The 24,829-nt window shown below is 35.3% G+C and overlaps 1 protein-coding gene across 1 annotated transcript in view; it reads right to left on the reverse strand.

The window, feature by feature from the left end:
* Positions 1-135: 135 nt before the first annotated feature.
* LOC136830464 (uncharacterized) overlaps positions 136-24,829 on the reverse strand; it is a 26,190-nt gene continuing 1,496 nt past the window's right edge. The window contains exons 2-5 of the mRNA XM_067090001.1: positions 24,516-24,617; positions 3,214-3,636; positions 278-2,669; positions 136-164 (exon numbers count right to left, since the gene is read on the reverse strand). Coding sequence (XP_066946102.1) covers positions 136-164; positions 278-2,669; positions 3,214-3,636; positions 24,516-24,617 — 2,946 coding nt within the window. The remainder of the gene's footprint in view (positions 165-277; positions 2,670-3,213; positions 3,637-24,515; positions 24,618-24,829) is intronic.

Consider the following 24,829-nt stretch of genomic DNA (forward strand, 5'->3'; position numbering starts at 1 on the left):
GTGGAACAATGCTTGCAGTGTTTCAAAATGCTTATCCCAGCTGCTTGTTGCAACAACCAAGTCATCCAGGTAGGCATATACATCTTCAAGATCTCTGATCAACTCATTCATCACACGCTGGAAGGTCGCAGGGCATTACACATGCCAAATGGAAGAACGTTGTACTGAAACAAGCCAAAAGGAGTAATGAATGCACTGATCTCACTAGCATTTTCAGTTAACTGTATTTGATAATAGCCCTTTAAGAGGTCTATTTGAGTTAAATATTTGCAGTTACCTATATTGTCCAAGATATCCAGTATTCTAGGAAGAGGGTAAGAGTCCTTCTGTGTAACACTATTTACTCTTCTATAATCTGTGCACATCCTCACTTTCCCATTGGGTTTGGCAACTAATATGCAATAAGAAGCCCAAGGTGAGCAACTAGGGGAAGCTAATCCATTATTTAATAAATATTCAACCTCTCTTTTCATCAGCTGCAGTTTTTCACCTACGATACGGTAATATGGCTGACGAATAGGACTTGTATTAGGGAAAAGCTTTATGTCATGCAAAATAATATTACAATTACCAGGAGTATCTGAACATACACTTTCATATTTGAGTAACAGACACTCTAATTGTGTTCTCTGCTCACTAGTTAAGTGTTCAAAATACTTATCTAAGGATGCAAGAATGTCAGAGTTGGAACAATCTGTCCATGAAGTATTCAGGTCTAAGTGCATATCCGTCTCATCGTAGTCTTTGGTACTCCCACCACAAGGTTGCACACTTACTTCACAGGGATGCACACTGTCATTAACTAACACTGGGGAAATCTTACAAAAAGGTTTAATTAGGTTGACATGAACTAGCTGGGTAGACTTCTTCCTGTCAGGGGTAGAGACAACATAATTAAGTTTATTAATAACTTTTGTTACCTTATATGGTCCTGAGAACTTATGTTTTAGTGGAGATCCTGGAATTGGAAAGTATACTAAAACATTGTCACCAACTGTGAACTTTCGCACTTTAGCTTTTTTGTTATAATTTACTTCCATTTTCTCTTGTGAGACTTTCAGATTATCATAGGCAAATTTATGAATTTTGTCAAATTTGTCTTTCATGTTTTGCAAGTACTTGGTAACTGTAACAGGAGTGACTACTTCAACCTCACCAATTAAATTTTCTTTAACAACTCTTAGCACATCTCTAGCCTTTCTACCGAAAAGCATTTCAAAGGGAGAAACTCCAATTGACTCATTTGGGACACTGCGTATCACGAACATCAAGAGATCCAGATTTTCATCCCAATCCTTGGCAGACTCCAAGGCATATTTTCCAAGAAGACTTTTCATCGTTTGGTGTGCCCTTTCCAACACACCCTGAGACTGTGGATGATAAGCTGAAGAAAATGACTGTTTAATATTTAGTTCTTTCAAGACAGATTGAAAAACATCACTTTTGAAATTTGTTCCTCTATCACACTGTAATTCTTTAGGAAAACCTAAAACAGTAAATATTTTAATAAGACTTTCTATGATCTTTTTGGCAGATATATTAGGTAAAGGAATGGCAATTGGAAATCTTGTGGTTGGACACATTACAGTCAACAAATACTGATTACCTTTACGGGTTTTGGGCAAAGGTCCCACACAGTCTATTACAACCTTACTGAATGGTTCATGTGGAATAGCAATAGTTTTTAATGGTGCAGGTGGTATCACCTCGTTGGGCTTTCCAGCTATCTGGCAGATATGACAACACTGTACAAAGCTTTTTACATCATTTTTCATTCTTGGCCAATAGAAATTACAAGATAATCTCTGGTACGTTTTACTTACCCCTAAATGAGAATCAGCACAGTGAGCAATTTCCAGAATCTTACTTCTGAGTGAAGATGGAACTATAACCTGCTCACAGTCTGCCCATGATTCTTTCGCTGACAATTTAGAAGGACGAAACAAGCGCATCAGAATTCCATTCTCAATATAGTAACAAGGAACTTTGTCAATATCTGATTTCTGCACAGCCTTCTCAAATAAACTACTCAAACTACCATCTTCCTGCTGCAATTTAACAAAATTATCTTTAGAAAGGTTTAGCAGATCTGGTAAATTCGAATGGTTAACAGAAACACTAGGTACATTCTTAGGTTGCTCATCAGTAGATTTCTTTGATCGAGTTACTACACAGATTGAATCAGCATGATCAGGACTTTGTGCTTCTAGTTTATTACATTTACTTTCAGGGTTACAAATGATCAAATTGCACATTACTTTACTGCCTGCTAAATCATTACCAAGGACAAGACCTACATCAACAGGAAATTCATTATCAGTGACAGCAACTTTAACAGTTTCATTAACGTATGGGCAATCAAGATTTACTTCAGCAAGAGGCAATACTTTACTACTTGAAAAGTCTGAAACAACTACATGTTCATCAGTGAATTTAAGATCAGGAACAAGATTCTTATGTATTATGGACTGAGCAGCTCCTGTATCTCTTAGGATAGATACTTCCTTTGAATTGAGAAGACCATGGCAAATAAATTCTTTGAAATAATCCAGCTGATCAACAGCACAATGCAAACCAGTTTTCTTAAACGTTGGCTGTGATGATATTTTACTAGATTGATTAGCTACTTTGCACCCTGGTTTAGTACAATTCTTTATAGTGTGGCCAGGCTGCTTACAATAAGCACAAGTTAATACCAGTTGCACCATCAGTATCTTTAGACTTATCAGAATTTTAGGCCTATTCTTATGAATTAAATTATAGTTATCAGCAAGGTTTCCAGCTTTCATTAGATCTTTGACCTCTCTCTCAGCTATATACATCGAAATAGGTGGTGGTAATCTCCGATGGAATTCTTCCAAGACTACTAGGTTAACTAATTCCTTGAAAGTAGTGACATGTTCACTTGCAAGCCATTTCTTGAATAATCTAAGCTTCTGACTAGCAAATTCTGTAAATGTTTGAGAAGCAGTCTTAGTAGCATTCCGAAACAATTGTCTATAACCCTCGCTGGTGATAGCATAAGCATCTAGAATGTTCTGCTTTATAACATTGTAACTTTCACCTATTAAATTAGATACAACTTGAATTGCTTTACCACGTAACTGAGGTTTAATTAACCATAACCACTGATCCGCAGGCCATTCTAGATTAGCAGCAATATCTTCAAAAGCAATGAAAAACTTTCAACGTCTTTCTCATCAAAAAGGGTACAAGCTTTCTTGCTCTGGACAAGTCAAACCGAATGGGCTGAGAACTAGAAATACCCAACTCCTGACGATGCTTTTCTACAGCTATTTTAGCCTTTTCCTCCTCTAACTTCTTATTTAACTCAGCCTCTCTAACCTTATATTCTAATTCCAAGTCCAAAAGCTTCTGTTTTTCCTCTAACCTCTTTCGTGAAAGATAATCTTCTTGTTCTTTGCTAACTTCTCTTAGTCTTAACTGTATTCTAGCTAGCTCTAGTTCTTTATCTACTTTACTTTGCTTTGACCTCAAATTAACTACCTGTTCTTCAGTAAAAACATCCTCATCTATATAGTAATCCAGAATGGAGTCTAGAATTTGACCTTTGAGCGCTGTGTGGCTCACTTCAATATTAAGCTGACTAGCAAGAGACAGCAAGTCCACCTTCTTCTGCTTGAGAAAGCAGAAAAAGTTTACCAGCAGGGTCTGCTATAAATCCAGATACATCAAAAGGCATTTTGGAGATTATTACTCTACCGGTACAAAATATCAGGACTTCAGGAGTAATTTATCAAAATGCAAAAGTATGAAAATACTGCCAGTTTATACCACAAGCATTCTTTATGAATAGTCAAGAAAACTGAACAGAGCTCGTCGTCGAAGTCGAATCAGTAAAAACATTGGTAATGACACTGAAAATCGCTAAGACTAATGGGCAACATCGAAAATGAAGAACTGTTCTTCTGACAAAAATACACTTAAGATACGTACGTTTATTAAAGATATGCATATGCAAGCATGAGTATGAATGAAGCATTAAAGACGAAATCGCTCGTAAGAACTAACTTCAGACGCTTTTGAAAGCATTGTCTTGTGAAGACCAATAAGTTTGTGCGGGATCAAACCGCTAGTCAAGACATAACAATTACTTTAACGATAGTGACTTGGTTTAGGTCGCTACAATAAAGATAGCTTGACAGTTTCCTTATAACAATCAAACACTGAGCAAGGAACTACACGAAGTGCCCTTATAACTCTAAACTCGTCAGTACTATCGGGGAGCAAATTATTGCTAAGACGCCAACACGGCATAAATGACGGAGAACTTATTCTACCGGAGAGACTGGCAATCAGACTAACACTCATGGGAAGCAACCTCACTTACGCTTTAACCGAAAACTGTGGCAGTGGTTAACAATGGTAAATAAATTTTGTTAACTAAGAATGATCAACACTAATTACAAAAAAACCTTTATCCTGATATTTGAATACCGAAAAAGCAATTTTATTCTACATACAGACGTGTGTGTGAAGTTAACATGATAAACGCTTTCCGAGTACAAATGAATAATTACCGAAAATAGTAACTTGTTATCCCGGTCAGGCCCCCAAAATGTAACGATCTCCTGTGAGTTATAGTCTAGAGTAGGTGAGGAGTCATTACACAAACACACACCGACACTTAGAAATATTAAACCAGAACAATAAGGAACGTAAATGAAATATGAGGAAATAATCAGGACTTATAATTACACAAATAACACCTGTTCCCACTAATCAAACACAGCACAACTCTTACATAAATAAAATAGAATCCTTAACTTACGAATACATCACAATTGCAAATACTTCACAAACACTCTTTACGTATGTAGAACAAAATAAAGGTACCACCAAGGAGCAGTTCGAGAGAAGTTAAAGGTCCTGCAGTCTGAAAGCGAAGAAGACCAGTCACGGAGCCAAGGAAGTAAACAGAAAACGAGAAGAAGCAAGGAGTCTCGAGAGAAGGAAAGGAAGGGTGGTAGCGTACATAAACAAGGATTCTTAAACTTAAATGATTAACGCATATCATATGAGTAAATACAAATATGGGTCTTGGCAATAGGTAATAACACACTTATCACATAAGCATCGATTAAAGCTGCAGGAATAAAAGTTAAGATCTGGACAGTTTTAAAAACAAAGAAAAATAGCTTCTCTCACCTTGTTTATAGTGATTTCGGAGATAGGTAAGCGGGTTCCTTTGGCAGGTCCGAGTCCAATGGTAACTCGATGGAATTATTCCATATTTGCGTAACACATGACCGTAATGCAAATGATGAGATCCATAGGTCACTAAATCACATCAAAGTGTAATCCACGGTAAGTATGGCTGGAAACCCGTAGGTCACTAAATCACTTCAAAGTGTAATCCACGGTAAGTATGACTGGAACTTTTACTGAAGACTGCTGTAGTTGGTTCTTGACGGGTACAGCCGATTCTCCGTCACTTTTTGTCCGTGTCTGCTGCTCCTACCCTTCCACCACCGCAGTTGCTCGTTAACAAGTGTTTCTCAGTCGACCTAAGAGCAGCGGTCACTCAGTAAACCAAAACATTTTCCGCATCAATTTATATGTAAAATTGGTGGTTTGTTTGCGGCAATAACCATTAACAAGGACTTGACGAAAAAAGCTATTTATAAAAATTACGTTAATTTTAAAATTGATTAATTAAGTAATTACATATGTCAAGCACTTTAATACTGATGCCGCAGTGATAATGCATATTTTTCTACAGTATATATATATATATATATATATATATATATATATATATTATATATATATATATATATATATATATATATATATATATATATATATATATATATATATATATAAATATATATATATATATATATATATATATATATATATATATATATATATATATATATATATATATATATATATATATATATATATATATATAACGAGACTCTATTTTATTATAAACACATTGAAGACCATATATAATTCAGTTAGAAAAACTGTTATATGAAATATGTTTAGAATTTTATTACCCTACTAAAAGCCGATAAGCATAAATATTTTTTTTTACATAAACAATCAATTAATTATACTGGACATATAGAGAATATGAAAATATCCACATGCATAGGAATCCATCTCAGGAGAGACATATCTCTGCACGTATGCAATTCTGCTCATCATGCCATTTTTATAATTTTCTAACAGAGAATATTATCTATCTATTTGCGGACAGACAGACAGGTTACGCGTGCTGGGATCCTTCTAAGGCCCTTTTCCAGAAGAACAAATCCATTTATTATCTGTTTACACAAACAATTAAACACACGAGAGGCTGTCAACTGCCGTGGGCTGCAGCTAACATGAAAGTGGACATATGTCTACAATCCCCTTGCATACAGGTTGACGAAAACAAAAGTTAACATTAGGAAAATCTCTTTAAGTGGATACTTATTTATGTACTTGAAGATAATTAGATTTTAAAAAATTAAGTAAAAAATAACTTCAATTGAAAAATTATCCTTGATGCTATACCAACACTTAATTTCCTGTTTACTGTATAAAACATTAGTACAGGTACAAACAAATGGACCGGCTTTGGTAGGAAAGCACTGGCATAACCCGTATTTCACAATAACTGAAAAACAGAAGGTTGAAAAGAGTGAGGGAGGAAAATCAGAGCTAATATTGTCCTGAAGAGTAAAAATAAATCTTTCCTAATGGAGTCTTGGAAGCTCATTAAGGAAGATCAACAAAACGACAGCTGTGGCCTCTTGGGTATAATGACATTCTTAGCAGGTCGTCTGACAATTACAACGAAATATAACTTTTTTTATAATATTCTTCTATTCTCGGCTCCAGAGAGGTTTATTGGAATTGTGCAAGCTTTGGAGATTTGTTTTGTTTACTTATTATATCAATTTAATTTTTTTTTTACAGTTTAAAGAACCTATTTACCAGTGTACTTTTCGGAGTGAAAGGGTACTCACACATGCACGCACATTCACACACAGACACACACACACACACTTTCTAATCGCTGCCAAGTGTTGTCGAAAAGCATGTATACTTTCGATACCCAGGATCCCTCCCAGTATCCCTGTTATGATATATATATATATATATATATATATATATATATATATATATATATATATATATATATATATATATATATATATATATATATATATATATATATATATATATATATATGTGTGTGTGTGTGTGTGTTCAAGCTGCCTGTATGTTGCTAAAAAATAGTTTATAGGCCTAAAATTATAATATAATCCTCTGTTACTGAAGAATTTATTTGTAGAGATTACCTGCTCTTTGAAGAATAAAAGATGATGATGATTTAGATTATATGGAGAAGATGGCTATTAATCGAAATATCTATTATTATTAATATCAAGGCCTATGGAGCACTTGTTTTTTAACTGGCTTAAAATATTATTTTCTTAAAAGTCCTTCTGAACGCTTTTGGTGTATAATTTATTCATTCATAAGATAACTTGAAGTGCAAGAATGTGTAGATAACTGCATGTGCTTTCTGGTCAGAAATTGTTAATATAGATATGTGAATACTAAGTGCAATGTATTTATAGTAAGTAAAGATATCTAACACACTTAGGCCGAGGAGCAAAATCTTGGCTTCAGCAAAAGAATAATTTACTAGTAAGCCATAATTTTCAGGTGGTTAAGAAATATAACATATAACATTTTATTTTAATGAAAATCCAAATGTTCCTGTAACAAATAAAAATTAATGTTTTCAAGATATTTTCACTGTCGCTACTCATTGTAGACCTATGTTTCAGGTGGTTCATGTTGCACCTCCACCCCAATGTTTGCGTCACACGCACTCCGCTCACACGTTGATATCGGTGGATGCGTTCTAATTACAGTAATACTGTCGTATCTAATTATTTAAATGTTTTCAATGTTGAGGCATAAAAACAATCAAACAGGACTGTTTCAAATTTTATGATCGCATTGCAAGCAATATCAATGTTATGAAATTTTTTTTTTTTTTTTTGTTTTTAGTTTTCTGTAAAGGGAAACTATTGTGACGGCTTTGTCTGTCCTTCCGTACTTTTTTGTCTACACTTTTTCTGTCCACCGTCAGATCTTAAAAACTACTGAGGCTAGAGGGCTACAAATTGGTATGTTGATCATCCACCCTCCAATCATCAAACATACCAAATTACAGCCCTCTAGCCTCATTAGTTTTTAATTTATTTAAGGTTAAAATAGCCATAAACGTACTTCTGGCACCGCTATAGGTACCAACAGCACAGGCCACCACAGGACTTGGCTGAGTTTCATGGGCCGAGGCTAAGACTTTCACGGACCGTGGCCGGGACCACCACCGGACCGTGGCTGAGTTTCATGGGCCGTGGATGAAATTTCCATTCAACATTATATGCTGTACAGAAAACTCGATTGTGCCGAAGAAACTTCGGCGCATTTTTTACTTGTTTTTATTATTTCAACATTTGAACTGAGGTTTGGTGATGACTTTCTTTGTCAAACGCATCGGCGACGAGTAAATGAAAGTTTTGAAAATGGTTCGTAACTTTTTCTGAAATTGGCTACACGTGACATTTTCTTACAGTTTTGAAATATGTGACAGATTTCACTCTTATGAAACATATTATGGCCTTATTGCATGAAATAATCGTGTTTTCGCATTGAAATAAGAGATAAATATGGAGCATGTTAGGTTGCCAGTTGGTGAATTTTGAACGAAATCATATGCAATCATGTCATATCACTTAAGAGCATAGCTGTACCATCTTTGGTAATATATCTCAATAAAGTTCAGGAATATTTGAAATATTAGGTTTCAAATACCATGGAATCGTGGTTATTGAAAGAAATATAGTTCACTTCCAACAACAGCACTCATAAATTTATACCTTACAATAACTTCACCATGGGAAAGAATAAAAAAATAAGAATTTATATAAGTATATATGTGTGAGTATGAGACAGACAGACAGACAGAGACAGAGATGGAATAAGTGCATATAAGCTTTTCACTTGCCTGACCTCCGGCTGATCTGAGGTGCGTTGTGGATTAATAGAATTCTGTCTGGAAGTTGGTGCAGTAAAAATGTATGTGTATATATGGTAATGATTGAAGATCTTGAAAACAAGAATACTTTTACAGAAACACAAAATTGTCGCCAGTTTAATAAATAAGCCTGGTTTTATATTTATCGAAATTAGAGTTACCAGCATGGTCAGAAGATAATGGATTAAAAACAGTAATTTTCCAAATAAAAAATGTAAATTAAAGCATGATCTATCGGTCTCTTGTGTACTTACTATATGATGGATTTTTAATTATATGATGGATTCTTGAGCATGCGTGGAATTCAAATCGAGCAGGGAAAACGACTTGGGCCCGTTTATTGAGAAAGAAAAATCCATTTATGTTTGTTAACCTTAGCTATGAATTATGTACGTTGCAATAAGTCAAGGTGTGAAACCTCATCGGAAAAAGATTTGCTGGAGATAAGGTTAGAACAATCAGCACCTCTCCTTTCAAAAAGAAAGGGTATACTTACACACACACACACACACAAACACACATACACACACACGCGCGCAACACAAAGTACCCTTACATTAACCGTCACGCCAAGGAAAAAGTTTCTCGGAACGCAAGGTCATTTTTGACGTTAGTGAAAGATTTCTCATCCTGTAATTTTGTGTTTGTGTATATGTGAATGTGTGTGTGTGTGTTCGGTTTTAAGACCAACCACTCAACATTCCCGAGGCGCCAGGCGTTACGAGGGTGTGTATCCCGAAGGTGGTGAAAAATGGAGCGAGGATGTTGTACCAGAACAATTTTGATGAGGAAAAGTTGGAAGAGACAAATGGCAGGAAAGGAGAGAGAGAGAGAGAGAGAGAGAGTCGCTTTGGAGAACATGGGAAAAATGGTTTCCGAAAGAAAGAGTTGTGACTGATGAAATTTGTTATGAAAAATTTGATACTGGAAATTGTAGGAGAAAGTTAGAAGAGGAACTAATGATGTCGGAAAACAAACAACAGAATTAGAAGCTTCATGGAGAAATAACGGTGAAGAGGTTACGAGGAAAAAGGAAGATAAGAGAGTTCGCAATGGGACGAAGAGCCAAAGTCGAATGTCGACACAAGAAAGATGTATCAGGAAAGAATATAATCGTTAAAAAACTTAAATATATATATATATATATATATATATATATATATATATATATATATATATATATATATATATATATATATATATATATATTTGTAAATATATGAAAATAAATTATTAAATTATATATATATATATATATATATATATATATATATATATATATATATATATATATATATATATATATATATATATGTGTGTGTGTGTGTGTGTGTGTGTGTGTGTGTTTGTGTATGTATGTATATTAATTTATTTTCGCTATATTTATAAAAACGAGTTCAATTAAATATTTTGAATTAGCAGTATTTCATGAGTTAGTCAACATCACAAGAAATGAAGTAACTTGAAAGTAAAATCTTGTTGAAATCCAGTGGATAGTTGTTCATCAAAAAAAAAAAAAAGTTAAAATCTTTCCAAACAAAATATAAAATAAGTAAAAAGTTTGCTGAAGTTTTTTCGGTGCAATCGAGTTTCTGTACATCTTATATAGCAAAATCCACCTCTCTTTGCAGCTAAGCCCCGCCCACTGCTTACGTCACGACTATCCCTGTGGTTCTTTTCATCTTCATTAATTTTGCAATGATTGTTTTACCGAACTAAATTGCGTTCTGCTGATCAAAAGGAAATATTATATTATTCCCGGAAATAAAATTATAATACACATCTCCCTAAAAATGGTAAAAAAATAGGATAACATGAATGAACTCAGGAGTGTTCCGCGATGCTGCAATGTTGATTTCGTAATTGAGGTTCACCTGAATACTGAGGTGACACAGGGAATGTCTTGGGTTCAAATCGGTTCATTTGAATTACAGGACAATAATAATTACTGTCTGATACTGTCAAGCTTATTCGCCATTCTAAACTTGAACACAAAGACTATCTCAGAGCTTTGCAGATTGATATTTCATATTGATTTTAGGAAATTTCACTACATTTTAATAGTCATAAAATCGATTTCATTGCAATCGTTTGCACATTCGGTGGGATGATAAGCAGTGACTGCACTCTACTAAGCGAGAATATGTCTATTTTTAACTTAAAGCTACAGTATGATAGGCTATACGAGTTATATTGGATATAATTTGCTGAGAATTTTCTTAAGAACATTTTCTCCTTTCGAAATAACAGGATCATAAAAAATGACGTAGACCTATAATGTCCTGTGTCTTTGTCGGTTTACGCAGCTTATGACGTTTGGATTATAGCCCTATCCCTATCTTATATTAAGCCTTTTTGTTGTGGTTCTTGTTGTGGTTATCCTTGTTTTTGTTACTGCTGTTATGGTGCTTGTAGTGTCTTCGAAAATTTTTCATATTTGTAGACCATTGTGAGTCCAAATCATATAATAAAATATAAAAAAAAATTTATATTTCCATGTGATACAGACAATTTGGCATAGGCCTAGGCCAGTGTCCTGACTTTTTATGAAAGGTGTTACTAATGAAAGTAGGCTTCATGGTCCATTCCATAAATAACTGAGCTAACTCCCATGTCTAATTTAACCTTATTCATTAATATTGTATGAAAATAGACATCTCTTTAATAGGCAATATTTAGGCCATACTCTGTTACGCCTTTTTGCTTAACTATTTTTAAGTGAATTGCCGCAGCAGCTATTCTATGTAGCTCCACCTCCTTATCAGCCAGCGGAGTTTCCATCGCTGCCAGAATAGTGTTGCCATGACAAAGGCTAGGTGAGAACTGAGGGTGATGATGACCTCGAGTTGATGGTCTGACTGACAGTTCTACTCTTTAAGTGTGGACGCTCATCCGTCCAATGGTCGTGGGCAAATTGACAGGTAAACTTGAGTTTGAATACCCGGCTTTAACAGATGATGAGCTTGGTATAAATGGGTCAAAGTTTAATGACGTCACCAGATTAACGTCATAGCTAGCCAATCAGGACAAAGAAGAAATTTTCAATTATGGCTTGTTCTTTATTGTTTTTTTATTTTGTAATCGTTGTCAGAAAAAGTGCAGACAGAAAAAAATTCAGATGGAGAGACAAAGCTGGTACGATAGTTTTCTTTTTAGAAAACTAAAACGTAAAGCTATTACTAATTTAAAAGTAATATTATTTTTTTCCTATTCGCATATACATCGCTATCCCACTTTTCCGTAAAAATAAAAAGCCTGACGTAAAGTTGTTATTGGCAATTCCGTTACTATTTGCGACAACAATGATTGTCATTTCATGATTTTATTACCAGATTTATTAGGCGCTTGTTCACCAAGATGATGGCGTAAACCATTATACTTATTTTAAAACAGCTTTGGAAGAAATTCGATCTTGGCTTCTTTTTATAACATGATGAGAAAATTGTTTATAACTCATTGCCATTTAGGCCATAATTATGATAATCTCTTGCATATCCTCACCACTAGGTTTGTATATGAAATTTTGTAGGTTTGTGAAATGCAGCATTCAAATGAGCTGACAGCAAGCACCTTGTGTTTGTTTTCTGCTGTTATTCAGGAATGCGAACATATACAATTTTAGTAACAGAGGAATGAGTGAAAAGTACTTTATGTTATTACTATCAAAACTAAAGATATCATTATAAACAACTACTTCCTCTCTCTCTCTCTCTCTCTCTCTCTCTCTCTCTCTGATGTCGCTACAGAATAGAAGCATTTTTGTCTATAATCGACAGTGGGTTATTATAATTCTGTTGGTTATCCTGGGTGCTGGGTCCATTACAGTCGCAGCCGTTCAGTCTAGTTTTAGATATGGTAGTTAGACATTATTAAGTGAACATTGAAACTGGATTTTTTCCTGTTATTACGGTTCATCCTATGTACGTACAAGCGAAATTCATTTTGCCTTGCTATCAAGAACGCAACTGTTTCTTGTCTGAAGAACTTGATTGGCGAGCTTTTCTTGTGGTTGTCAGTTGATGGCCTCATTACTTCCTTAAAAAAAAAATAAATAAATAAAAAACTCTAAAAAATAGATTGCAGCCAACCATGATTATAAAACTTCACGATAACTTGCAGATGGCGAAAGTAGGCTTTCTTGCATGCGATGTTTGTTCTCCAAAGAATAAGATATGTAGGGAGCGCAATTTACCGTCTTTACTCAATTCAGCTGTGAACTGAAGAGTTTGTACCAGCCTGTCAAAACCTCCATGAGCTTTGTACGTTTATGATGAATACAGCCGACATATACTACCGATACCGCAAATCTGAATCAATAGTAGTAGGTGTCAGGGCATGAGAGAGAGAGAGATCAGGCGCAAGACGGACGAGCAAATTCTTGTTCAAAAATCTTCGTGAGAAAAAGAGGACAACGCAGAAGAAAGAAGTGAAGGATTTCATTTCTTTTCCCCTCCTAATTCAACCGCAATCGATTGCCATTTTAAGATGCCTTTCAATGTCTATGCTTAAAAGTTTTGTCCACTTCTTGTTATCATTCTCACTTCTTCCTGTAAACAGATGTTATTACTTTATATCCCCTTGACGATCACTTCATTAATTTATTTATGAATGCATCTCGGCCTCTATTTACAAAACAAATTTTTTTGTTCCCTCATTCCTAAAATCATTTGTCCCTTGCATATCGGATTGTTATTTCTCCACACTTAATTTCGCTAAGGCATGAGTTTAACAATAGCACTCAGCAGAGAACAGGCCTCCGGCAAAGCCAACTTCTATGAACATATTTTTCTCAGTGAAAAGCCTTATATGGGTAAAGACGTAAACTCTGTCAGACTTTGTCAATCCTTATGAAATTTAGTTACTGAAACAATAACTACGTTTTCTCATTTTCTGTTCTTGTAAACGCTGAAACAATCAAAGACGACGGAGGTAAGAAGGTGGCTCCCTCAACGACATATCGTCGAATCTTCATCTATGTCCAACCAATGAAGATTTCCATCCTCTGTCATTCAGTTTTGTTAATCTGTTCTCGAGGTGTCCTGATAATCCGTATCCTCACAAACGCTCAGACTAAGGTGAGAAAATAAACTACTTGGCCGATTCAGCAATGTTACCCTAGAAGAAGATATTTGAACATGTCCTGTTAAGTAAGGAAAAGCATAATTTCCATGAATTTTATTTGTCTACGATAAACGATCTATGCAGCAGACAACATTTTGTATATTAGGATGATTCATCGGTCGTACCATCTTTTTCTCATTTTCATACCAGAAAAACTTGATGAAATAGGAGAAACCCAACTTCTTTTCCTTATCATATTGCTTGTTTTCGTGGCGCACGGAAAGGAAAATTGGGGTGTGACAAGATACTCCACATGACAAGGGAACAGGTTCGATCCCCGCCATATTGCAGAAAACATTTTGCGGTCTTCCCATCATACCCCATTTTATTTAGAATGGTCTTATTCTTCAAGGTGATTTGTTGCCCATTAGTTATTAAGAGCAGGTGTGGGGGCTATTGCAGTCCCACGCACGCTAACAAATCGTCGAGGCACGAATTGGAGCCCTGATGTTTTTCTCGGAATAGAAAAGGAAGAGGTAAAGGCATTACGGTGGAATAAATTCTCACCCTAATTCCCTCTGCACATTCAAGAACGGTTTTTCGTGGAAAATCAGATAATTTCACAAAATGACGTGAGGACAGAGCCAGTTATGAGACTGTATTAAGATGATATAAAATTTCTGAAAATAAATAGATGTTTTTTTAGTTCCTTATGAAAAATATAAGTGATTTGAACTAGAACTTCATAATAAATCACTGTCTTAATCAGACTAATAGTATAAAGTAGTTCAACTATAACACAGGTAATGCTTGAACGGAAACCTAATAAAAGAGAAGAATATACGTGACAAGTGACTACTTTATAATTCATACTCGTTGAATTATACTACACTATTAGCTACTAAAAAATTACCCAATTTTTTTAGCGCAATAAAGTCCTGTTTTAAAATGAATCAACTATTCCATTAAAATAAAAAAAAATAAAAAAACTGAAATGAGAAAAGGCTGGATTTCCAGATGTAAAGGAAATTAAGTAATGAATACATTTTCTCGTGGACAACTTTATGGTTATTAGATTAGAATTGCATTTTTTTGGGCCCATTACTTATTGCTGTAATTAAGTAGGAATTTTTCTTTTATCGTTGTTTGCATTTTCTTTTCTGAGTATCTTTAATGTGGAATATCTAAGAACGGACGAACTACTAAGCATTTTGACGCGTGTGCTTGATTTTCTTTGCGGAAGATGACTGGTTTGTGAAATTTAAAAATTAACAAAATTCCACATAGAAATTTTAGTCTATTTTTTAAGCTACAAGGAGACTTTCCAAGTGAAATCCCCAATACAACTTGAGGGAGGGAGAGACTCGACTCTTAAGGCAGCCATATTCCTGCCTCTTCAAGGAGAAATGGTTATAAAATGAGAAGACAAGAAACAGGAGAAAAATTCCAAAGCTTATCCATAAATGACCGGAAATACTCACCTGACTGGAGAGTCAAAAGACTGAAAGAAGAATGAAAGCAAATGCTGCGTTTACATTAATAGGATTTTCAAGCCTGAAAATTGTTTAGACAATAATCGTTCTTAACAACTCTCCCCAAACCACACGCCCCATATTCTCCCTTAATTTTCACAGGACCCTAATTACCTTCCTCTTTGCCTTAGCCAACAAAGGCAGGGAAATCTTCTTGAGACTTTGTCAACTGAAAGGGAAAAGCATATCTTACTGATTTTGTAAAAATTCCTAATTTCATCAGTACAAAAACATAGTGCTCCTCTTCAAATGGCTAATACCGTAATGAGTAATCTGAGTGCCTATTATCTCAGATTTCTTGTTTCTTTTTACACAAAACGTTCTTCAGTCAATTTGCTCTACGATGAGGAGATACGGAGGCATGTTTCTCTCGAACTGTATCATGTGCAATCAAATAATTTTTTTTTTTTTTTATTTTGCTTAAGAGGTAGAAATGCTGTTTACCTTTTAATAGCCATGATATAAGGACGTATTTTTCCTATTTCAAATGCACAATTTTTTTTTATTTAAATGTGAATTTCTATTATGTTAAAAGTCTACTCTCGTTATAGGTAAAATTCAATTATTTGCAAAATAAGGAGAAAATATGAGAGTACTCGATGGACGAAATTTGTCTCTCAACACCAAACACACTCCCAACAATAACAAGCATACGCCTAATTCAATGATCGTTTATCACCTAAATAGAATATGAGAAGGAGGCTGCTTCTTCTTTTCAAGCTTTCCCTCCGAAACACCTTTCACTGGTAAAATTTCAGACTGAGCAGGACCTTGTTTCCTGATCGAAAGTTCCTATATTCTTCTTGTGTCACAGCTAAAAAAAAAAATAAAATAAAATTATGGTGCAGGAATTTTCACAATAAAACATTTCAAGATTATTTTTTCCAATATATCTCAAGTGGAATTACAGAGCATCTGGATCAAATGATTTACTTATTGCATCGCAAAAGAGGCAAGAGATAAAATGTACAGTGGCAGATTTTATGTAGTTTCTTATCCCACTGCCTATATCCAGGAGATGGTATGCGAAGGTACCAGAAATGTTTTGGTAATTCTAAGGTGTTCGTTGGTTTGACTTAATATTTTCTGAATTGTTGTTCATTATCTTTGTTTACGGTCACGTGCTCTGTTCATTTATCAGCAAAATTTTCTCCTTGTATTCCTTTTTACCAATTATCTCTTTTCCAGCTCTATTTCTAAAACTTTTTCTTCCACCATTTCCACTAATTACTTTATGTTTGAGTTTTAGTTGTTCTTCAGTATTTCAGTCACTCAGCTTTTCTCTTTTACTTCTCATTATTTCTCTCTTATTCTTCTTTACTCTATTTTTATACGGATATCTCTTCTGAAAGACCAGAGGTCTATGTTTCCTTCAGTAAGTGTTTCCTCATTTATAACAACAGCAGTATCAACAACAACGACACGAACAGAAACAAGCAAACTATCTCTCCGATTCCCTTTCAAATTCATTTTCATTCACACCACATTTGCAGCTTTTACTGCATACAACTGTTTCCTCTTTCACTTTTCTTCCCTTCACACTTTCTTCCTTTTTCGTTCCATCCTACCTGGTCTTTTCTTCTCCGGACCTTACCCAACAATCGGAAAGGGAAGGAGTCCGGAGCGGAAAATAACGAAGTCCTGTGTAACCACATATTTTAGATAAATATGTGGTTACATATTTATTTAAAAATAAATATAAAATTGCATATTTATTAACGAAAGAATAAATGAAAATGAGTAATTTTCTTTTTATTCATAGAAATGAATACCCAGCGATTTTATCTTTTATTTTCAACTCATAATTTTTGTACCTTCCTCTAGATTGTAGCACATATTGAAACAGACATTTCTTTTTGCTTTTCTTACAAAGGAGGAAATCGTAAGATTTGGCGTTCCTGATGTGCAGCTGGTTTACTAGAAGAGAAAAATGAATTATGTTTAGCTTTTTAACCGGAACCCAAATAGAAACAGCAATGGAAATCTATTGCAAAACACACATAGATGAGGTATTATAACTGGCCTTAATTATTTACTCTGTCGCTTACCAGAGGCGTATTACGGTGCACGACCGCCATATAACTAACCTCACTAACGCAGACCTAAGCTTTATGTAGTAATGAATGGTATTAAGGCAGCTTCAAAGGTCCTTTGTTGGAGAGATATGAAGGTCCTCTATTATCCGGAGGAGTTTACACCCTAATTGTATCCTGCGTACTTGTGATTGCACGGTTCCGTTTTACTTAATAGTATTTTCTTAACAGGTACAGATACAAAAGCCTCACTATAATTTGTTTTACAGCAGAAAATTCCAACATTTTCAGTCGTGAGGACTGCTGTCGATTTCCGTAAGCAACAGAACTGATGTAAGGGCTTGAGCCTAGAGACTAAAGTGTTTAGTTGAAAGATTGAGCTGAAGGTGTCATTGAATGACAAGCTTAAGTAAATATTACGACTATTCATTCACGCGACATGATCCTTCCAGGGCTGCCGGGCAGTATTGTTCATAAATAGTCTATACGGCGAAAATTAGAGCAAAAATAAGTTAAAGAAGTTAGATAGATAGACTGGAAAAGTCCAAAGCCTACGGGAGAGATAATAAGAAGAAAGCAACATAACACTGGCTGCAGAGACAGCAAAAGAACTCATGAGCTGTCCACAGTACGCCTTACACGGTGTAAATATAGAAGGCATTCACCTACGTCGGTCAACCACTTTAATGAATACAGAATACTGTGCACAAGAGAGTTTCCTTATACAAATTTTCTCCTTTTTCCCGGACAATGATGTTGCTCTGGAAACATGAGTAGTATGCTCTTATCTCTTATTCTCATGCACATAAAGGTCAGAGACGAGTGATGGGAAAGTTTGCCTCATTAAGGGTTTCACAAACGTTTGTGTTTGTAACTGGTATTATGCTGAAAGGGATGTTCAAATATTGTACTCCTGATCAAATCGGAGAAACTTTCATAGAGCTTCAAAGTAGAGTAGTTCTTATGACCCAGTTAATCTTAAGGTACGTGTTTTCAATGCATCAATCAAACAACTGTGTTGACTGACAACAGTCACGCGGCTCACAATTTGTATTCCTTTTCATTATACGAAAAAGCACCGTTTCCAATGACGCGTCTACAGTCCTACAACAAAAGCGACTCTAGTGATGCTTCTTCAGACGTACGACTCAGTCTCCACCCGACCTGGTAGCAGTCCAACCATAACAGCCGTCGCCACTAATAGTGTTTTTTTTTTTTTTTAACATGGACGATTTAAAACTGGTTGAGCTATTGCATATACCTACGCGTCCGTATGATGCAAAAACTTAATATTACAAAGAATGAATACCTTGGATAAGGTTTATTTCTTTTTAATTGATCCAATAATATCGAACATTCTCCTTTTACCTTCCTCGAAGAAGAGCGACCAAATCGTGGTATTGAAAATCGCATAGGCTACTATGTCGCGCAGCTACAGTCGTCAGAGTCGCTGCCGTGGAAACGCACCTTTACCTATCTCATTTCCTTCGGTGTTCATATTAATTATTTTCGATTTTCGACCCTATAGTTATTACTATTTAAGACGCAAATACGTTTTAGTATTTTCTACTAAAAGTAAATAACAGCACCAAAAAATTTTAAGTTTGATTGACCAAAGAGGAGTAGAAGATAATTTTATTGAACAACAGCAATCAGTGAAAAAAAAATATTCACAGTTAAATCCAGAGCGATAGTTTAGAAATGGAAAGAAATTTCTAAGCAAACACTAGTATTTCTGCTGAAGACGCCTTTTATATACTTGTATTATGCGGCTGCTGCTGACGAAGATCTTTGCTCAGTATTCCATCCTTGATTGCGCAGTAGAGGATCGACGGGGCAGCGATTCTTTTGGTCTTATCCGAATTATTTTGTATTAGGTTTAACCAGACGACTGAGCTGATTAACAGCTCTCCTAGGGCTGGCCCGAAAGATTAGACTTATTTCACGTGGCTAAGAACCAATTGGTTACCTAGCAGCGGGACCTACAGCTGAATGTAGAATTCGAACCACATTATACCGAGAAATGAATTTCTATCACCAGAAATAAATTCCTCTAATTCTTCATTGGCCGGCAGAAGAATCGAACGCGGGTCCAACAGAGTGCTAACCGAGAACGCTACCGACCCATCCAATGAAGAACTAAGCCATGTCTCCCACGCCCTTCAGAAAAAAAAACACTAAAAAGGAAAATTCCTAAGGAAATTATGGGATCCTTAAGTCCTTTTCATTTCTTGATCGCAGAATCAAGAATGAACATCAACAACACGTCTGGTCTTTAAATATATTTTCACATTTAGTTCCATCTCCCACCTACAAATGAGTATCAGGAATCGTAAATAATTTCTGCCTAATATTTTGTGACTGATACAACTCGCCACTTTCGAGGACCCTTCTCTTGCATCCCTGGACTTCCGACTCTTAATCTAATTTCACAGTGATAAGTCTTTCTAATCTCTTGTCTACAGGTCGTCGCTGTTCGGGTATATCATTCGAGATTTTCTGCTAATCTTTATTACGTGATTAATCAGCCTCAGGTGACAGGAAATAATCCTCCGCCATGTTATTTTAGTTTCCATTTTTTTTATATCTATATAATTATGGTCGAGCCTTTTGTCTTAAGAAATGAAATTATCAGGTGATGTTGACGTATGGATAAGAGTCTGCATCACCATTTCAATGAATGGTCAAAACAATCTTTTAGAGTTATTGTGAACATTCCATCCACGACAGGTACATTGGTCAATGATTTCTCGTCATCAGGAATAATCAAGAGTTTTCGGATCCTCTAGCTTGTTTTTCTATGAATTTGTGTTTCTGATTTCATGACAGAATTAACTATAGAAAAATTCTTATCCTGGGTTCACGCATTCTTGCAATGGAGAGAAACTTGTTCCCAATACTTGTATACAAGAAGTCTACTAAGACCTGAAAATGTCTGAATGCTGCAGTGGATTGCACTAATTTTTGCATCTGTAAGAGGGAAAGAGGAAATTATAGATATATGAGAAAATTTAAAAAGATGAAAATTATTTTTAAAATGAAATTAATAATAAATACAAAATGTCAAAACGCAAGACAGTGGAAAATAAATGTAAATCGAAAACCCATAGACGAATTAAGAGAGAAAAGAAAATCAGTGGATAGTAACGGAATTCTGATGAAATTGGATAAAAAAAAGTAGATAATTGTGCTTCACTAGAAGGGGTCATAGGTTTACTAATGTCTAATGCATTTATTTCTAATGGCAAGAGAAATACCATGAGCTGTAGAGTGACTTGTAACCAATATCAGTCTAGACTTTCTTGACAGTCTCGGTCAATAACATTGACTCGCTGGGATTTTAAACACTTCAGAATATCTTTTCCTGAGTGTAGCGATTGATTGACTGATTACGTCTATTAAAACTGGCGTCACGACATCTAGGTTATTGACGCCGTAATAAATTTAAATAGGAAGCTAAAAATAAATAATTAAGTTTAAAAGAATTTCACACAAAAATATCTAAAAACATACAAATATGTATATTCATGTTTGTTCGAATGTATTATCAATACTTACATATACTTTTTATGTACAAACTAAATTTTGCTGAGGAGGCCCTCCTCCCACATAAACTTCTCTATATTACAATCCTCACAGAGAACTGTAGCTAGAATAAAATGACCTTCTCTGTCACGCCCCCAGTACAGGAACCTATGACTTAAATTCCCAAGACTGGAACATTCGACCAGTAAATGTCTCACAGTCAAGGGCACAGTGCAGTCATCGACAACGGATTTCTGACAACTTCATCCTAAAATACTAACTGGAAATCAGGAAGGTATCATCCTGCTCAGATTCCACTCTTTTGGGGAAAAGCTCTTTTTTTAGTGTGTCTGTGTTTGTCCGAGTGTGTGTGTGTGTGTGTGTTTGTGTGTGTGAGTGTTTTTAATTAAGGTAATAATTCTTTTCTGTGTTAATGATTGATGCATGATTTTCCTTTGGTGTTTGACTGATTTTTTTTTTTAAGTTTTTTTCACTGTTGATTATTCATATTAAAAACAAGAAAGAATAATTTTAAATAATCATACAACTTCGTTAACAAGGAAACCAAAAGAGAGAAAAGGGCGGGAAACGGGTCGGAGAGAGAGAGAGAGAGAGAGAGAGAGAGAGAGAGAGAGAGAGAGAGAGAGAGAAAGTTAAAAAACACTGCATAAATATAAGCACATTGTATAAATATAAAATTATGCAATATGAGTAAAAAAAAAAAAAAAAAACAAGGGCAATGATGCAAAGACAAAAAAAACCACTGTTACAACTAGTGTAGTGACTTGTGTTTAAGGGAATGTAGTCTTCATCCTTCATGTTCTAACGCTTGTTGTTCTAACCACTACAGCAGCGACGTTATGCTAATTGCTGACCATTTTCAGTCCTGGATCTTTTGTTTTCCGTGTATACGGGAACGTCATCATTTAAATTTCCCTCACCCCATCTATTTCCTCGCTTCTTTGCTCTCAGCTGGGAATATTTTCTCGTATTGTAGGATGTGCAAACTTTCTTGTTAAAGTTCTCCACCAGGTTCAGACAAAGCAAGTTTAATTTGTACGTTACTGTCCCTGCAAAACTTTTTCTGCCATCATTTCTTTTTGATGTATTGACTACATTTATTGGCGCTTTGCTAATACTTGAAAATCAATGAGTACAAACGTTTATGATGTCTGGAAAACGTTTGCACCCTTCCTCTTCGCCCATTTACTGAACTAAGAAATAACAAAATCTCTGGAGCACTGGCTGGTTAGTAGGAACTTTCTCATTTGTTTGAAGGACGAAAGATATATTCACTATCTCTCCGAATGCAGTAACGATTGTGATTAAATATAAACTAAATATTAGACAAGTAAAATGTGATGGAAACAGTAACAGAATAGAGAATCGAAGACTCATGGCTTGAGAAGAGAATAGAAAAATCTGAGAGCGCATGACATCTGAAATGTGACTACGAATACAAGGCGATTAAGATGGATATGTTTTAAAGCGAGATCGAGCCGCACGAGTGAATTAAGCATAAGGAATGGGAGACAGAGAACGATATTGGGAAAAGTGATTAAGTTATGAGGATGAAATCATGAGTGCTTATCGGAGGACATTTCCTACAACATCAGTTGTTTCACTTTTCACTTTTGATGCAGGACTTTCTTATCACTGCGTACGCCTAATAAGCTCAGATTTTCCAATACATCTAAAGCAAAGATGCTTGCCCCCACACCCCCGCCCGTGGCCCCACCAGTTGAAACTCCTATGTAACTAAACTTTAACCCTTTGGTGGTCAAAAACAGATACTCTCGCCCCAGCGATCATGTCCTACAGCGGCCGAAAGATTTTTAGTTTATTTACAGTTGTCTTATATATCTAATAACATTATTTTAGTTTTTGTTACCTTTACAACTTATATAGAGCAGAGAAATGAATGGATATAGCTATAGGTTTTTAACACAAATGACATGTCTATTATATTTTGATCCAGTTTAATATTATCAACTTATGTTTGAAGTGATTAAAACTATACTTACAGTTCTGAAAAAGTGCAATACATTTTGCTACTGCTGCTTAGTGTTAATTTCCAGGGAGAGGAGATGAAGAAGAAGGAATGGGATAGGTTGAAATTTTGAAGAGATTTTGGAGGGTGTTTTGTGTTACTGATGATGTGCACTGTTTTGATACTATTTACACGACATGGATATTATACCATAATTGAAAATTAATAGAAATTAGGCTAGTGTTAAATATATGGTTGTGAGGAAATTTACATTACAGTATTTGGTACATTTGCATATAGTAAGAATTGAAAATTAATTGAAAATTGAGCTCTGTAATTTCAAATACAGGTTTACTAATTACTAATACTATTATTTTCCTTCATTCACATGGATATGTACATTCGAGAATAGTATACTGTATTTTACTAATTACAGAATTGCTACATTAGTTTTGTGTAATTTTCTTTGGCACCCCCAAAAAATATTTTAGCCCCACCTAGGCGGCCTCACTAATAGAATGCCAACTTCTCACTGATAAGAGCTGTCAGAGGCCGAAAACTTCTGCAATGTTGTCTGCTTCTTTTACGATTTCTTTCAGCGTCATTTTCGTTTTCTCCTACAAAGAGCAGGAGATTGCCATATCAATTACATACGCACCACAAGCAATAGCAATGACCCAAGGGGTCAGTTTCTCCTGGACCCAGTTGACCACTGGACCCACAATAAAATCTAACCAAAGGTTCCAGGGATAATAATGAATCTTTTACCAATATTTCATAATATTCAGTTTATTCAATTTCATGTGATCGTGCTAACAGACAGACAGACACATGCACAGGCAAACTGAACTATAAAAGACTACTTCATCGACGGAGGCCGCAAAGATGCAGAAAAACTGCTTTCCTAAATGCTTTCCATTTTTCGCGTTCTCAAGTCTTAATCCCTTTCAATTGCTTTAAAGATTTCTCAAGTTAATGATGGCAATATCCACTAACGAAACAAGCACAGGGACACCTAAGACGATATCAGTGGCCATTACCATTGTTTCACCAATACAAATGACCTCGTTTGTCGCCAAGAAATTATGGTCCCTGACAATGAAATGGGCGCTGAAGTGCATCCATTGTTTCGATTATTTAGTATCCTTCCCTTTATATAGCCAAAACAAACTTGAATTTTTTTTTTATTTACTGAGGCAGTGCTGCCCTTACTGAAAGCAATTACGAAAACAGACACAAATTACATGTATTGCAAAAAAAATAATAAATTAATAAGTGAAGAAATATACAGTACTTACCCTGTCATTCTCGAAAGTTGCACTTCCACGATTTGATGTGAATGACATTTTAGCTGATAGGTAAATAACATCAACCACTCTCCTAAAGCACAAGAACTCTTCCTGGAACGAGATTATATAAAGTAAACTGTCTATCGAGTCAGTGGCAGGACTTTTGCAAGGAATCGATAGACAAGGACGCAGAGATGTCGTACGGGAAGGCAATAATTCATGGCCAGAGGTTGATATTGGTATACCATGAATGTAAAGGTGGCGTTTATGGTTTCAAAAGCCCTCTTAGCGTATGGAACTAACAGATGATACTGTGAGATATT

The sequence above is a fragment of the Macrobrachium rosenbergii genome, chromosome 46 (assembly GCF_040412425.1).
Source record: "Macrobrachium rosenbergii isolate ZJJX-2024 chromosome 46, ASM4041242v1, whole genome shotgun sequence".
NCBI classification, from domain to species: domain Eukaryota; kingdom Metazoa; phylum Arthropoda; class Malacostraca; order Decapoda; family Palaemonidae; genus Macrobrachium; species Macrobrachium rosenbergii.